Raw genomic sequence first — 17,833 nt, 5'->3', positions numbered from 1 at the left:
GCTAAAGTCAAGAAATAACACGTCCACTGCTTTCCCCTCATCCACAGAGCTATCGGTTTTACTCTTTATTTCCTCGCTTTTATAGCTCCAAATTGGGAATTATTTGCTCTTAGCAACTGAACTGGTTTAAACTAAGCTTTTTGTTTGTTTGAATAATGCAATGGGTTGCCAGGAGTGGCCATTGATGTAATCACCCCCACCCAAAGCACCTTTAAAAAGCTTAAATGGGTTAATCCACTCCACCTTCCTCATACAGTTAAAGCTTTGACACCCCTTTCCCTTGGCTGCACAGGGTGTGGTGTGTGAAAGGGGAGGCCAGGTGGCCCTAGCCAAGGAGCATGGAGCAGAACTGGGTGGTACCTCTCACGTTGTTTACAGTTTTAGCAACTCACTTTAATCACTTGCGCGCCCCCCCCCCATTTTATTGAGTTCCTAGAGGAGATGGGGTACCCTCCTCCATGAGGAAAGAGACAATCATAAATTCAAACCATGCATAAATTTAATACAATGGTCCCAAAAGATACATTGCAATCCCACGCAGTATGTCACAACATGAATTCTAATGGCCAATCAATACACAGGACTTCCTAACACGGTTTTATAATTTCCTTTAAATTATAGATTCACCCTGCTCCAAGAGTAGGGATGGGCTGAACTTTAGCCTTCAGATTTGCGGCAATAAAGTTAAATGAAATCCTAATGCTCATAAGCTCTTGCCAAGCAATATGATGGTTACTTGCCATATTAACTCTAGCCTCAAAATGAAACCTCCCAACACAAAGTACCAAGTTGAAGGACTTGTTTTAAAATTTGGAAGAGCAGCTCAGAGACCTCCCTCCTTAACCTAAAGGATAGAACCTTGTTGCAGCCTGCATGAAAAGGTCCTCAGAGCAGACAAAACAATTGCAAAGCACTACCTATGGGATCCTCCTTGAAAGAAAAGGACAAAGCCACTCACCAGTGGTGCTAGGAGTTACAATTCATCACAGTCAGCATATCAAAGGCATGTGACAGATGTTAAAATAGTCAGCATGATTGATTTGATCTTTACCCATAATCAGAACAAGGCCCTTTGCCAGTTTAGTCAGTATACAAAATGCTAGCTAACAATCAGATTGACAGCACTCAAGGAAATGACCCAAGTTGCCTTGTGTAAGCGTTCAGACTCACCCAGCAGTACCTCCTGCTGGCTGTCCTCAGGAATTAGCTCAATTTCCAGCCCCAAGCACCCTCTGCAGGCCAGTGATCCACCTTACCACTGGCCCCCGGTCCCTCCCAGGACCTGGTGTCCTTGTCTTGGGTGCTGCCCCACTGGAGTACCCCCACTCACTGGGTCTCCCCACCCCAGGGAACCCTCACCCATTATCCCCACATTGCCTCAGTTGTGGCTACTGCCAGTCACCATCTAGCCCCCATACCCTGGGGCAGACTACAGTGTAAAAGCCAATCACCACAGGCAAGAAGGGGTTTGGACCGGCTGCCTTTACCCGCCCTCAGGCTACCCCTCTGCAACCCCAATACCTATATAGGCCTGGGACCAGGCCCTGCAGCCTGGGGAATTGCTGGCCTAGGGCTTTCCCGCTCCTGAGACCTTTCCCCAGCCCTACCTCACTCTAGGTCCCCTGGGTGGGTGGGTGGGTGGGTGGGTGAGCGAGCGAGCGAGCGAGCGAGCTCGCTCGCCCACCCACCTACCTACCTAGCCTCTCTCTCCTACTAGAGAGACTCTGGCTGAGCAGCTGGCTCCCAGCCTTTATAAGGGCCAGCTGGGCCCTGATTGGGGTGTGGCCCAGCTGCGGCTACTTCCCCAATCAGCCCAGCTTCTAGCCCACAGCCCCAGCCCTCTCCTGGGCTGTTTTAAGCCTGCTACACCTTGACAAAAAATTCTTCATAGTTTCCCTTTAAAAGGAGAATATAGACAGAGCAACAACAGAGAAGATTTTTACTGTCAAAATAATTTCTTTAGTAAGGCCCTAATGGTCATTTCCTTGCCCTAAATCTCTTCAGATTAGAGGCCCAATGTCTCCCCGCTGGATTTCGTAGATACCTCTATTACCTTGGCAAGTGACAGTGGCTCATACACAAGCAGAGATGACAGTGTTTGTCCCTCCAAAATAAACCCCCCCACTCTGGAGTCTGATAATTTGGTCTGCATGTTATTTTCTGAGAAATGGGTTAAAAACCCCTCACAGTGAAAACTACTTGATTGCATACACAGATCCACCAGCCCTTTTTGTCCCTTGGAATAGCTTTGCCGATCAGGACTTTGCAGAAGTTAGCTGGAGGCTAAGAAGCCCAGCTGTACCTCATGCAAAGCCCTTGGCACCAGTGTTGTGGGGTGGCTGCCCCACTCCTGGAGACCAGGGTTTTATTGAAGCAGTGAGGGCAGCTGAGTGAGTAGCTGACCACAGGTGTGGCCAGCTCAATCAGGTCCACAGCTGGCCTGGATAAAAGGGCTGTGGGCATAGGTGCTGACTTTGTGGGTGCTCTGGGGCTGGGTGTGAGCACCCACCAGCTCCAGGAAAAGTTGGTATTTATGGCTGTGGGGCCAAGAGACAGAGGAGTCTCACTATAACCCTGGAGTGGGAAGAGCCTAGCTGCCTGGGAGCAAGGTACCTGAAGCAGAGCTGGGCTGGGGAAAAGGGCAAGAGGAGCTGGGGAGCTCCAGCCTGGCAACTCCCTAGGCTGAGGCCTTGGTTAAGGCCTTAAGAAGTATTAGAGGTGCAGCTTAGGGAGGGATAAAGGCAGCTGGTCCAACCCCCTTGCCCGTGATGAGTGGCCATTGCAGTCTGCCCCAGGGGCTAGATGATGAGTTGAAGTTGCCACTGAGGCAAGGTGAGTATAGAGGGTTGGGGGTTCCCTGGGGAGGGGAGACCCAGAGTGTGGGAGTACTGCTGAGGCAGGACTCTGATGTAAAGGGGCACTGAGGTCTGGGAGGGACACGGGGGCCTAAGGCAGCCAAGCCACCGATCAGCAGAGGGTGCTCTGAGGCTGAAGAGCTAATTCCCAAGATTCCCAGGAGGCACCGTGGCAGTGAGTCTTGCTTCGCTACAACAAGATATCAAAATGTTTTCATGCTGCAGTTGGTGAGAAACAGGCAGTGACTCTGGCCCCCATTAATCCAGCCACCTGTTTTCCCTCTTCCTCTGTCACAGACCATCTGTATATACCCTGTGAGAACATGGCTCGGAAGACGGTATTTAGAAATTATTGTATCCATCACGGAGGGCAAATATTAAGCAGAAAAAAAGATGGCCACTGCCACAGTTATTGGGTTGCCGGGAAGGGGCATGACTCCAGGATCCTCCCCTTCTAAAGGCTGGAATACCACTGGCAGCCCACAATCCTTTGTACATTTTCCCAGAACCACCTGCTGCAGAGAGCTGTGCCATGAGCTAGGCTGTAGGGACCTCCGGAGTCCCACAACACAGGGACACAGCGATGGCGGGAAGAAATGCTGTGTACAGCTGGGTGTGGATGTGGCAGGTGCTGTTTTTCCAACAACTGTTCTGCAGGGTGGCCCTGCTGCACCCTTGTAGGGATCCACAGCGTCAGGTGCTGCCACGCCACAGTCTTTCGTGGTAGAGCCTCCCTTTGCCAACTGAAACCACAAGGTGTTTCCGGACTCACAAGAGTAACATGAGACAATGTACACATAGAAAACACCTGTTTGGTGTGCAAAGTTCAGAATCAGCCCATTTCTGAGAACACTAAAACGAAACTAAATTAGTCTCTTCTCTGCAGAAGCAGCCATGGCTGCTGCGAATCCAGCACAACAGCTCCTAGGTGAACTGACTTGTTCAGTGTGTCTAGATTATTTTAAAGATCCAGTGTGTCTGGACTGTGGCCACCATTTCTGCCAGGCCTGCATCACTCAGCGCTGGGAGGCACTGAGTACAAACTTCCACTGTCCTGAGTGCAGAGAAACCTTCTCCCAGAGAAACTTCAAACCAAACAGACAGCTAAGGAATATTGTAGAAGCTTCCAGAACGTTTACACTGGAGCCAACAAAAGAACCAGAAGTTGGGACAGTGTGTGAAAAACACAACGAGGATTTAAAAGTCATCTGCCAAAAGGATCAAATACCCATTTGCTCGGGTTGCCACCTGTCCCGAGATCACAGAGAACACGCTGCGGTTCCCAAAGAGGAAGGTGCTGAGGATTACAAGGTAAGAAATCACAGAATGGTGTAAAAGCAGGAATGGCATTTTAATAAAAAAATTATGGCAAAAAAGAGCAGATACTGTTAGGGACCCTTAAGAACAATATTTTAGCAATGAGAACAGACTTATAACACGCTGTTATTAACCTGTTCTGGCCCTAAACCATTTTTAACACCAATAAGGACTCAGAAATGTCAGTTCTGCATTGGCCTAGGGGCTGAAATTTATATATCTAGCACAGTACTATTAAAATGGAACTGTTGCTGACCTGGGATGCATATTTTGCTAGAAATGAGAACTTCTTGTGTGCATGTGTTGTGCACTTGTCATGAATCAGTGCAGCCACAGGAATTGCTGGATTTTCCTGAAAAAAGGCACATGAAGGGAGAAAGTAAAAGTCTCCGAGCTGAAATGTGGCATACGAAAGAAGTGTAGTTAGCTTCAATATTATCACCTCTTTAAAAAATACCAGTAGCTTCTGGAAGATCCAAACTTACAGGGATTTCAGGGACCTGACAGAACTGATACACAAAGCCTTCCAGGGCACAGTGAAGGTCATACCACATACGTCATTGTGGCTGATTGGATTTTTTTTTTTTCTGTTTTTCATACACAATTTTTTTTTTGTTGTGTATTTTTGGGAAGAGTCACTCTCCTACGTGCAGCTGAGACATTAGAAAAGGAGTATTAGTAGTACCTTAGAGACTAACCAATTTATTTGAGCATAAGCTTTCGTGAGCTACAGCTCACTTCATCGGATGCACTGGAGTCTGTTATTTTTCACTGGCAATTTTTAGAGAGGCCTAAATGTTTCTGCTCCACAACTCTGCCATCTGTACTGTCAAATGTATGACCATGACATCTCCAAGGATATTGTCTCATATTCCTATAGGGCACACATTGGTCAGGTATTTCATCTTGTCCCAAATAATGAACAATCACTTTGTCCACATTTCCATCAAGAATTTTATATCCATATCTGTGACACACAACCTCATCTGTATTGGTCAGCCTTCGGAAATATCTCTTCCTTGCCAGAAGATCCCCGTTGGGAAAAGATGTCTTCCTCTGTGGATCCATTTGTCTTGATCACACCTCCGGTCATCTTTTTTTTGTCCTCTTTTTCTTTCATAATTGTATGCAAGCAGCTGTCTCCCTTTTTTTTTTTTTTTTTTTTTTGGGGCTAGGAAGCTGGAAGAGTTGATATTTTGTGCTTTACAGGATTTTCTTAAAATATCCAGTACTTTTGCAATGAAAGTGGTCCCTATATATATAACTACACAGACTGGAGGAAAAAAAGACTAAACAATCTACTTTATTGTATTTGTGCACCTGTGAACTTTAGGTTTTGTTAAATCTTCTTCTGCAAAGCTTTGTGCAAATCAGATTAGAGTTGCGGGTGAGACACACCACTGACTGGACAATTGTCAAGACTTGACCAATGTTAGAGCAGGATGATTAAAGTAGAATAATGTATTGCATTTAAGCAACACACCCTGCCAACTCAATGATTGGCAACAATGATAGGGACCTAGGAGGTTAGTCGCCTATTCTGAACAGACTTATGTGCCATGCAACTGTACACCTGGGATTTTCACCCCCTCTAAGCAGCTCTGTGCATTCTCGACACCGACTGAGAGCTATGTGCTGGGGGGAATGTCAAGGCTCCAAACTGCAGAGGTGAAAATGGGGTGAAAACAGGTGTTCCCACAGGTACTCGCTTTCTTCCTGCTTCAGAATCCATGTATTAGCCCTCATGGAATACCCACACTGTCCCCTTCACTGACTGCTCCCTGACCCCATTTCTGTGGTAACATCTTAGCTGGTCTATGAGTGAGCACTTTCAGGGTTCAGTGATGGAAGAGTGAGATTAGAGTAAGGAAATGGACTTGCAGGGGGCAGACAGACAAGGTGGGTGACATAACATCTTTGGACCAACTTCTGTTGGTGAGACAAGCTTTTGAGCTTATACCGAGAGAGGCAGCAAATCAGCCACAAAGCAAAAGAGAGCAAGAGAGACTCAGACTTTTTAACCAAAGCCATGCAGTAGGAGGCAAACAACTCATTTTCATCCTCTGGGCTACTTTCAATCAGAGTGTTTTAGTAATAATTAACCCCTTGATCGTTTGGACCAAAGAGAGAGACCACAAGCATGAGAATGACTGACTGTACAGTGGTTAGAGCACTCACCCATTTAATTATGTATTTGGTATTCTTGCAAATATAAATAAATGGAGGGAAATCCTCCAAAAACAACCAAAACTAAACCAGTTTTTCTTTTGTTAGGACCAAATTCGGAGCCGTTTGGAGATTCTGAAGAAAGAGAGAGACGAGATTTTGTCATTTAAATTGAGTGGGGAAAATAAAAGCCAGGAACTGCTGGTAGGTGCCATTATTACTCAGAAGCAAATGTGCACAGGGCATTATCAACACACTACTTAGTTTGAGTATCGTAAGAGGACTAGTGAGTAACACAGTCTCATCCGTGAAAGGTGATTCCTTCTTTATTCTCATTGTAAAGAAAAACTCTTCTGCTTTGAGAGTCAGCAGGAAAATGCAGCATTAAAGAAAGAGCTTTAATAATCCAAATATTTTCACTGATAATTCCCATGTAATTTGTTTAATTAACAGTATTTTCTCCTTTAGTCTTTCAACTAAAGCTGGTTGAAAATTTTCAACCCAAAAAAAGCTCCCTGCGGATAAATAGGGTTTAGTAGAAAACAACTTGCAAGACATTTTTTCAATTTTTTGACTGGAAATTTCAAAATGAAACAAACATTTTTGTGTCAATTCAAACTAAAATTTTCATTTTGTTTTTAAAAAAACTTTCTTTTGTTTTTTATCTCTTTCATTCTACTGAGTGCACTAAAATAATGTACAGGGTTTTTTTTACCTTTGTTTTTTCCTTTTTCTTTTTGCCACTTTTTCAAAAATGGGAGCTCTTTTGAAGAGGTACAGGGAGGAAGTACTAAAAAAAAAAAAATGGGGGGTGGGGTGGGGGGGAATAAACATTATTTTGTTCCACTTCAGGAAAAGGGAGAAACAAAAATGTGAAAATTTTCAAAAGTTATTTCAAGATATTTTTCAAACAAATCAAAAGAAGTTTCATTTTGAAAACTGACAAATGGAAACCACTTTGAAATGTCAATTATTTTTGCGAATTTCCCCACCCTGGAATGTTTTGGCCAGCTGTACTTTCAAAAGAGATAACCACAGCTGGACAGTCAGTGCAGCTCCTCTAGGAATCTGCTGCCCCACAGGAGGAGGCTCACTTAGGGCCTAAAACAAAGCACAAGGAAGTCCTTGGAAAGACTATGGGCCACTTCAGTGAGCTTTGGAACAGACCCTTATTAATATCGCTGCTAGACATTGCCATGAAGAAGATCTGGGTTCCAAATCTGGTCTGATTTCCTTGCCCCTAGGGTACCAAGGGCCAGACAGTGCTCCAGAAACAGCATGAATTGGTGGACGTCTGACCAGTTCACATGCACTCATTCCAAAGCAATCTGCAAACTCAGATTTGCATGTGCAAAAGGGGGTCTTCCCAGCAGCCCAATTTGTGCTCAAGGTCCCTGTGTGGCTTAAAATCCAAGATTTATGGTGTGCCAAATTTTATGTATCCAAATCTGTTTTCAGAACTCTTGAGAGCAAATGATGGAGCTCAAATGTTAGTCCTTTTTTTTTTTTTTTTTTTAAATGCCCTTTATGCCCAAATGTATTTTAGGGACAGCATGTGTTCCCCAGTTCAAGTCTAGAACCCAAACTAAGAAGCACTATTGTTTGCTCTCTGAAAATAATCCTTGCCAGTCCAGTTCTAAATTCCACACCTGCTGTGCTTCTTGTTGTTAGAAGGATCTAGTTTTCTGGAAGCCACTGATCACAGATTATCTGAATCATGCAAGAAAAATTCATACTCTAAACACCAGTTAGGACTCTTGAAAATCTATTGGAAAATATTCTGTCTACTGAGCACAGAGTATATTCTCCATAAAATGTCAGAAGTTAATTTCTGTGGGGTTGCAATGACGTGCTGCAATGTGCATAAAATGTCCCATGGCTTTATAAAATGTCCCATGACTCACTCCGTAGTCTTGTTCTTGACCTGTGCTTTTCCTGTTTGTATCTCGTCCTTTCAGAAACAGCTAGAAACTGAGAAGCAGAAGATTGTATCTGAATTTCAGCAACTGCGCCAGTTTCTGGAGGAACAAGAGCAACTCCTCCTGGCCCAGTTGGAAGAGCTGAATAAGGAAATTGAAAAGAGGAGGGCTGAGTATGTTGCCAAATTATCTGAGGAAATATCTTCTTTCAGTCACCTGATCAGTGAGATGGAGCAGAAGTGCCAGCTGCCAGCGAGTGAATTCCTGCAGGTGAGACAGTGTTAGAAACACCCCCAGAACCTTTCACAGGGCAAGAAAGTCTCCTAACTCTCTTCCTTTTGGAGTGTAGGAGTGAATGGTCAGAACATATAGTATTGCTAAAATATACATTATTTTTCCTTATGGGTTTGATCAAATGCCCATTAAAGTCAATGGAAATATACTTCTTGAGTATGAGCATTGGATTGAGCCCTAAATGAAAAGAAATTATTCTTTTGAATTCAAGTGGGTGAAGACTCCTCCAAAAATGGCTAACTCCAAACTCTGTTCTGTCTCTTAATGCCAGAACAAAGAGACCTTCAATAAAATTAGAAGGTGACAAATTCAAAATTGATCCAATGAACACTTTTTCATACAGCACGTAATTAGACTGTGGAACTCATTGCCACTGGATGTCGTTGAGACCAAGCATTTAGCAAAACTCAAAGTGATCAGATCTTTATATGGATAATAAGAATATGCAGAGTGATATTAAACCTCCATGCTTTGTTGCTTCATCCAATCACTAACTATTAGAGAGAAGGATGAGAATGCGGGAGGCAGATTATCTTACACCTTCCTCTGAAGCATCTGGCACTGTCCACCTTTGGAGACAGAATACTGATTAGATGGACCTACAGTCTGAGCCAGTCAAGCAATTCCTGCATTCCAAACACTAACTCCAAAAGATGGAACCTGTCATTAATTATGGAAATAGCTAAGATTGAAGCAGAGTTTCCATTTTATGCCTGATTTGGCCACTCTTCCTACATATGCCATAAAAGGGAAAATATTGGCCTTAAAATTGATACATGAGGTCTGAGGCTATGGTGATGTTTGGTTTTTTTTTTCTGCCACAACTGAAGTTAGTGAGGGAAGCTGTTCATTACTTATGGTACTCTGAAAGTGTAAGTAGTTGTTAGAATTCCAAAAGCCTTCTAATGCTATTTAGAGGCATTTTTTGACACTTAAAATCAAGAAAAGAGAAAAACAACAACTTTCCATCCTGGACATCTGTAGCTGCTATCTAGGGCCAAATGCTGGGGGCAGCTTTCTTCACTCCTCAGGTTTCCTGCATTGATCCTGGGCCTTAGGATAGTGAATGGCCCTGTGTTACTCTGTACCCCACACTCATTGTTCTCACCCAGCCCTCAAGAAGTCCACAGGCCGGGCCTTCAGAACATTTGTGGGCGAGTGGGGAGAAAGTTTACAGCATGGGGGCAGCACAGCCTGGGGTTGTCCCTCCCTCTGGACCCACTGGAGTCTGCAGGAGGGGATCTTCCCCAAACCTTTGAGTGTTAGGGAGATTTCATGTGCCTGCTGGTTGTCCAAATGTCATTACCCAAAGAGCTAGTGTGCCTTCACGAACAAACTTCCTTGGGCCTGGATCCTGCAGTCAGAGCACTTATCCAAAAGAGAAAAGGCAACACCTTTAATGTTTTTGTTTGCATTAATAAATAACAAATAAGTTCACTTTGAACCTCACACTGTGAAGCCAAAGTGAGTCTCCTCCAGAGCAGGAGGGATACTTAGTTTGAGATATGGGACTGAATTTCCTTTTATCTTTCTCCTCTAGGACATCAAAGGCACCTTGAGCAAGTAGGTGGCTCCTTCTCACTGTCCCTTTCACCTCACAAGGCAGAGACTTGATTTTCAACATGAGACCGTGGTCCAGCAGTGCAGAGTGTGGGGGTGGTTCCCAATCTCTCTCCGTTAAATCTAATCTTGGGGCTCTTGTCATTTTAACTAGACTCCAGAATAGACCAGCTTGAGAAGTTATTTACCTACAAGCAAGGTTGTTATTTATAGTGTAGCTGGTGGAATGGAGAACTCAGGGGATTGGGGATGGAGAATGCATTTTTCATTTCGAGGTCATAGACTCCAAACTCCACCTAGATTGGTAGGGATGGAAAGTCAGAGCCAACTGCTGACTATTCAATGAGCTGTTTATTAATTGTTTCTTATTATGCCGTGAGTTCAATCAGTGGGCTTGGCGTGGCAACAGGTACGATGGAAAAGACATTCCCTGCTCTAAAGACTTTGTAATGTGCTATTATCAGTAGCAGTCTCTAGAGGCTCAAGGCAAAATCAGGGCCCAAAATGCGGGGTGCTGCACAGACACGTAGTAAGAGACAGTCCCTGCCCCAAGGAGTTTACGGTCTAAAGAGACGCAAGAGACAAAGGGCGGAGGGAGGAAGGATTAACATCAATTTCAGGGGACATTCAATAAAAACAAACCGCTGCACTATGGAAGGAAAGATCAAATGTACAACTACGAAATGGGAATAACTGGCTAGGCAGCTGTACTGCGGAAAAACACCCCACCTCTGCTCCCTTGGGCAGTGCAAGGTCATTAAGTAGTTTGTCACTCCCTCAAGTGTGGAGTGGACACACACTAGCCTTTGTAAGCTGAGAACCCCTGTGCTAGTGGTCTGACCATTGTACGTATCCAAAGAGCTAAATAAGAACATAAATTATCTTTGAAATGGATAAGTGGATCTCACTCCAGGTGCTGGTACAATAGGTGTCTACATCACCACAAGGATTGTCACTAATTATCTCCCTTAAATAGTGTACAGGATATGTCAGGGGATCCTGCTTCCCACACTCACAATACAAGACCAAGGGGATGCTCAGTGTAACAGAAAGGCAACTAGTGTAAAGCTGAGAAAAGGAAATACTTTTTTTAAAAACACAATTCATTATTAACCTGTGGAACCCATTGCCACATGGTATTACTGAGTTTCATAGATGCATAGAGTTGAAGGCCAGAAAGGACCGTAAGATCATCACATTTGACCTCCTGTATATCACAGCACAGGCTTCGATTTTTCTTATTCCCCTGGGGGTGTTCGACCTCTGCTTGGCCCCAGACCCTGCCCCCACTCCACCCCTTCCCCCAAGGTCCTGTCCCGCCTCTTCCTGAACTTGCTGCACCCCCTGTACCCCCAGCGCCTCCCATCCACTGGGGATCAGCTGTTCAGCAGCGGCCAGGAGGCGCTGGGAGGCAGGGGGAAGAGCTGATCTGTGGGGATGCCAGTGGGTGCTGAGCACCCACTATTTATTTATTTGTGGGTGCTCTAGCCCTGGAGCACCCACAGAGTCGGTGCCTATTTATCACAGGTGCTTAAATTTCCCTCAGTTATTCCTGTGTTCAGCCCAGTAACTTGTATTTGACTAAATCCCAACGTGTGTTGATTAAAGCACCTTCCACAAAGCCATTCAGTCTAGATTTGAAGACATCAACAGACAGTAATGCCTGAAGCTCCCTAGAAGTGGGGAGGGGGGGGGGCCACCGGTGCCCAAACCATGGCCCCACCCCTGCTCTACCTCTTCCCCCAAAGCCCTGCCCCCTGCTCGCTCCTCTTCACCCCCTGCCCCCATCACTTGCCTTTAAGGCAGGTAAAAAGGGAGAGAGCAGAGCTCTACCACTTGTAAAAGTGATGGGGCCATGGCCCCCTGTTCTGGCGCCCCTGTCAAGAGATGGAGAATCCACCACTTCCCTTGGCAGTTTCTTCCAAGGTTAATCCACCCACACTCTTAAAAATGTCTGCTTTATTTCCCATTTGAATTTCTCTGGTTTCATCTTCCAGCAATTGGTCCTTGTTGTGCCTTTGTTGGCTAAACTGAGGAGCCCTTTAGTACCAAGTCTGTTCTCCCCATGACGGTATTTATACCCCACACTCAAGTGCCAGGGTGCTCTCAGGGCAAGACATTTTTACCAGCCCTCAAATCATTTTTGTGGGTCTTCTCTGCACCATCTCCACTTTTTCAACGTCCATTTTAAAATGGGGACACCAGACCTGGATGCAGTTTTCCAATGTCAGTCTCACCAAAATGAAGGGGAAGCTTGTAGTGTCAAACTGGTATTGGACGTATTCCTGAGGCCAGAGAGACTTTAATCCTCCACGGTCGGCTGAGCTACAACCATTCGCTAGAATAAAATACATTTTAGTAAAACACAAATATGAACGGACTCCACAAGGAGTAACACTGGGTTGTTCTTCAGATGTGAGAGGGAGAAGTTTCAGAACCCAGTGGCCTTTTCTTCGGACCTGAAATGGAGAAGCTGGGAATCTTCTCAAAGAACTGCGTCTCTGGAGACCATAATGAAGAAATTCAAAGGTAATAAACAGTCATTTGGGGAATTTTCTCACATACATTACACGGATAATTGACAGAGCTGGGGAAATGTCTGAGGGAAAATAACTGTGGCTGGAGATAGTCAACTAATCATCTGGAACCTATGAATTCCCTACTCAGCTCTCAATGCGGCACATACACACTGGGTTAGGGTCCTACATTCGGACTCCCTGCGGGTTTTCCTTTCTTAGCAGCTATGAACGTTAACCTTCGCTTGAGTTTCCTGCTGAATTAACTGTTTCTGAAGTATGTTTGTTTGGAATTTTTGTCTGCAAGGCCTCCTGTGTCATCACAGTCCCTCTCTTGCTTTAGACCAGGGCTGGGGAACCCTTTTTCTATCATGGGCCATTGACCCACAGAAAAAAATCAATCCAAGGCCACTCCCCTGAGGGGGGACAGAGAGGCTTGGGACGTACCCCCTGCAGCAGGCCAAGCCGGTGCTCGCGGCTCTAGCCCCACGGTGGGTGCGGAAGCAGTAGCGATGGAACAATGGGGGTGCTGAAAGCCAGTGGTCCCAAACTTTTTACGTGGCGTACACCCTTACCCATGTCTGTGCCCCCTCAGCCCAGAGCTGGTGCCAAGACTGGGCTGTGACCTCGCGGGGGAGGCGGGATGCGGACCGGCTGAGGCTGGGACCACAGCTGGGGGTGGGAGCAGAGCCCCAGGTGGGGGTCTGGCAGCCATCCGGTACCCTGGGCATGGAACCCCCACGCAAAACCTGGGGGTGCTGCAGCACCCTCTGCACGCCTAGTCCCGTGGCTCTGCGCAGAGGCTTGGGGCTTCCACCCCATGTCGGGGCCAGTCTGCACTCGCGGCTCCAACCCTACGGTGGGAGGGGGGCGTTGGTCCTGCAGGCCGATGAAATTTAGTAACATGCCAGATCTGGGCCACGGGCCGTACGTTGCCCACCCCTGATTTAGAGATTCTCCACCTTTTATCCTCCAGAGCTGGAGAGAATGAGACCACAAGGTCTGTCAGGAAGGAAGAGCCAATTTTATTAAGTAATAATGATACAGGGGCAGATTTAAAGTTGATTGAATGCTAATCAGGGAAAAGGTTTCTGTGTATTGGTCTGTCTGTGAATTATGTGTTGGTTTCAGAGGGTTTGTCTGCACAGCAATTAAACACCTGTGGCTCGCCCGTGTCCGATGACTCAGGCTCACAAGGTTCGGGCTCGGGCTGGAGCCTGGACTCTGTGACCCTCTCCCGTCACAGGGTCCCACAGTCCAGACTTCTGCCCAGGCCCGAGCATCCACTCTGCAATTAAACAGCCCCATTGCCCGAGCCCAAGTCAGCTGTCATGGGCCAGCCACAGGTGTTTAATTGCTGTGTAAAACATCTCTGGGTATGTCATGTAACCTTAGGTCATGTGCTTTGTTTTCATGTTTGTGTTATTTTTCAGTGAGTGTGTAATGGTTTGTATTGGTCTGAATTGCACTTAACCTCCTTAACTAAAACTTCATAAAGTTTGTTTTCTTTTCATTTGGCTTTTGTGTTAGAGAATGGACAGTGTGAATATGACATTCAATCTTTTTCACCCTTTTCTTCCTCTAGACTCTCTGTCGTCTAGACAGCGGTTGGACAAAGGTAAATTTCTGGAACCAAAGGGGGAGTGAAAACTTTCATATGAATCATGGTGGCTCATTGGCAGCACTGTAGTTCAGGTTTTGTTTCAAGTTTGCATTTGACAGGAGCTGAACACCGTTATTACTGGTGGCTGCCCAGATCTTTCCTAAAAACAGAAAAGTCGATTCTTTTCTCTATGATAATTTAGAATTAAGACTCACTCATGATCTCACGCTAGAGCTGTGGCTGAAAAAATATCCCGACATTTGAGAGTTCTAAACACGAGGCTTAATTTTACTTCGAAATCCTGTCAGCTGCCCTGGGTGTGGCTGGGGCTCCTGCTGTCAGCCACCCCAGAGCGGCTCCTTCCCTGCCAGCCTGGGAGGTGGGTGAGGAGACCTCACTGTAGCCCCCAGGCGTAGGGAGGATGAAGAACCCTAGAAGGAGCAGAGGTGAGGCTGGGCGGGCTTTATTATGGCCTGGGAGCTGTAGGGGGCCTGAAGTGAGCAGGGGGCTGGGCGGTCTGTATCGATGGTGGGTTCTGAGCAGATAGGGTGAGTGCTGGGAGGGTGAACTAAGGGCAGTGGGGTAGGGGTGCTGAACTGATGGGGCGGTGATGATGGGGCAGTGATGATGGAGCCTGGGGGACTGAATTGAGGGGGTTTGGGTGGGGACAGAACTGATGGGGGCCTGAGGGACAGGATTAATTGCTGGTCAGGAGATGGGCAGATGTGGGGGTGAGAGCTCCTTCAGCAGGAGCCAAAATCACCTTATCCCGTACATGTGGGAGAGTGGGCAACACTGATTGTCACATGTGCACGCCCTGGGGAGGGGCCAGGGGAGTTCAAACTCAAGAGACTGACCTAAAAATCACAATATAGTCCTTTTTAAAAAAGTCACAATTTTTGGGCCAATCTCATGAGATTTGATCTCTTGAAGTTGGCATTACTGTATTAGCCATTGTATAGCCTTGGGGCCATCAGTGTGGAGTTTGGAAAGTCCCCCTGGTAGACCAGCATAAGACAAGCAGCCATTCAGTAAGTGTGTGGTGTCCTCAACCACACCGCAGCTACACAGAGTCATGGGGGGCCAGTGATGTCTCTAAAAAAGCAGTTTTATACAGGAGGACTTTGGATTCCCTGTAATCTGCTGGGAGCCTCCTATGATGCCAGGATCTCTAATCACATCCGTGGGGAGAGGTGGGTGCAGATGGGGAAAGACTGTCAGGCCCTTTGATGCTGCTCTGTCAGAGCAAAGAGGCCTTAATATGCATGGAAACAGTCCCCAGAAAATAGCTTCTGTGCAAGGGAGCCACCCCCGTCCGTGTGAAGTTGTCATAAGGGCTCTACAGCAAGTCTGCTCCCAGCCGTTATTGTAGGAGTGGGTTGGGGGGCTGGGTTGGGGGGCCATGCTGGGGGCCAGGGCTGTCCCTAGGGGGGTATGGGGTCCGGGGCTGAAGTGACAGATTCGTTTCTTCTGCGACTGACTGCACCTGCTTGCAGCGCCCCCTAAAGCGTGGGGCCCAGAGTGGTCAGCCCGATTCACCCTACCCAAGGGTCGGCTCTAGACAGGATGCATCACACTATGGCTGCACTCTGCTTTGCAACACTGAGGCCCCTGTAACTAGGGGCCAAGGAGACTAAAGGAAGGACAAACGTGTCTTAAAACCACCTCCCTCTAACCCCCCTTGTCTTTCCCCCAAGCACACGGATGGAATAACTGAGAATCAGACTCTGGGTCTGGGAGCCTGGCTGAGCTGAGCTGATCCTTTCACTCTGTCACTGAACTGGTTCTGTCAGGGGTGTGACTCCCCCCTGCACATGGCTGAGATCTCAGCGCAGCTCCCTTTGCAGAGCTGGGTAAATTCTGGAGGGGGGAGATTCTCTGATTCACCCCCCACCTGGGGCAGGTTCTGTCACTGACACGATCAGACCCCTGCCCCAGGGCTGAGCTCTGCCCCTCACCCTCTGATTCTCTCTCTGCAGTGAACGTGACTCTGGATCCAGACACGGCCCATCCCCAACTCATCGTGTCTGCTGATCGGAAAAGTGTGAGAAGGGGAGACACGTGGCAGGATCTGCCCAACAACCCTGGGAGATTTGACACTGAGCTCTGTGTGCTGGGCTGTGAGGGATTCACCTCGGGCCGACATTACTGGGAGATAGAGCTAAAGGAAGGCGAAGTCTGTATTGTGGGGGTGGTCAGAGAGTCTGTGAGCAGGAAGGGAGATATCGATTTTAACCCTGAGCGGGGGATCTGGGCTGTGCTGTGCAGTGAGGATCGGTACTGGGCTCTCACGTCCCCTGATGATCTCACCCCCTTCTCCCCAAGCCGGGGACCCCACAGGATCCGGGTTTATCTGGACTATGAAGAGGGGCGGGTGGCGTTTTTCGATGCTGGCAACGGGGACCCGATCGTCACTTTCCCGCCGGCCTCTTTCGCCGGGGAGAGAATCCGCCCGCTCTTCTCTGGTCCGTTGCTTTTCATTTCCTTTTCCTCTCTCCTGGGACCATGCGCTTAGTTTGCGGCTCACACTGTGTCCCCGAGGTGCCCTGTCCGGCCCCGTGAAACGGGCTTCTCTAGCCCCCACCCTCCTGATCTCTATGACCTGGAGGACTCCGCCAGTCCTCCCCCCCGCACAGACAGGGCTGAAGGGGGGTGACGCTCTCCCTGTAGCTCTATGGCTGTGGAGGTCCGTGTGAGGCGCTCTAGGCTGGGGCTGTATGCTCCTAGGAGGCCAACTCGGTGTGGGGGCCCCCTGTGGGAGGGACCCCTGTGGGAGGGACCCAGCCGAGGGCCAGGGAGAGACCCCTCAACTGGGGGGGAGGCGGGGGGGGAAAGCGGGGGGGGATGCCTGGCTGAAGAGTCGGGGTGGGGGGAAATGGGGGTGTTTCAAATCCTGTTAGCCGATCGTTATTTGGCCACATCCCGCTGATATATATTTAAATACAACTGTTAGCGTGTGTACGGGGTGCAAAGGCTGGAATTTTCAAAGGAACCGAAGCGACGTCAGACTCGTTGATTTCCAGTGGAACTCGTGCTGCTAAGTAACTGCAGGTGGGATTTTCAAAAGCACCGAAGTCATGTTTACCATTGCGTTAGTTTTAATGTGTTAATATATTTTCTAGAATAATGAATTGTCCCCGTGTGGGCAAACTGCTTGTGTTCTCCTGTTCACCTTATTAAAGTCCCGCAGTAAATGGACCCGAGAGGGATATTTGTCACTCCATTTGTCACTCCATTTGTCACTCCATTTGTCACTCCATATGTCACTCCACTTCCTGCCGCCTGGTGATTGCAGGGCAGGCCTGACCCTGCACTCACGGGGCAGCGGGAACTGGAGTGACCTGGCCCCAGCCCGCTCTGGACTCGGGACTGGGGGGCAAGGGGGAACCACCCCCCAGCACTCGCCGGCGGTGCACAGCTGGCTGGGGCCGGGTCGCTCTACTTCACACCGCCGGTGAGTGCAGACCCGACTGCTGCTGGAGTCCTCAGGGGAGCGGGGGAAGGGCTGGGGAGGAGCAGGGGTGGGAAGAGGCGGGGTGGGGGCAGAGCAGGGGCGGGGCTTTGGGGAAGAGGCGGGGCTGGGGCAGAGCAGGGGCGGGGCTT

At 47.8% G+C, this 17,833-nt stretch overlaps 1 protein-coding gene across 1 annotated transcript; it reads left to right on the top strand.

Annotated features, from left to right (window-relative positions):
• Window positions 1-3,749: 3,749 nt before the first annotated feature.
• LOC140897754 (E3 ubiquitin-protein ligase TRIM7) lies at window positions 3,750-16,745 on the top strand. Its single transcript, XM_073310763.2, has 7 exons — window positions 3,750-4,166; window positions 6,447-6,542; window positions 8,297-8,527; window positions 10,092-10,114; window positions 12,525-12,640; window positions 14,213-14,245; window positions 16,210-16,745. The coding sequence occupies exons 1-7, from the start codon at window positions 3,750-3,752 to the stop codon at window positions 16,743-16,745; spliced, it is 1,452 nt and encodes a 483-aa protein (XP_073166864.1).
• The last annotated feature ends 1,088 nt before the right edge of the window (window positions 16,746-17,833 follow it).

Source organism: Lepidochelys kempii, chromosome 14 (genome assembly GCF_965140285.1).
Source record: "Lepidochelys kempii isolate rLepKem1 chromosome 14, rLepKem1.hap1, whole genome shotgun sequence".
NCBI lineage: Eukaryota > Metazoa > Chordata > Testudines > Cheloniidae > Lepidochelys > Lepidochelys kempii.
This window is presented reverse-complemented; position numbering and strand designations above follow the sequence as displayed.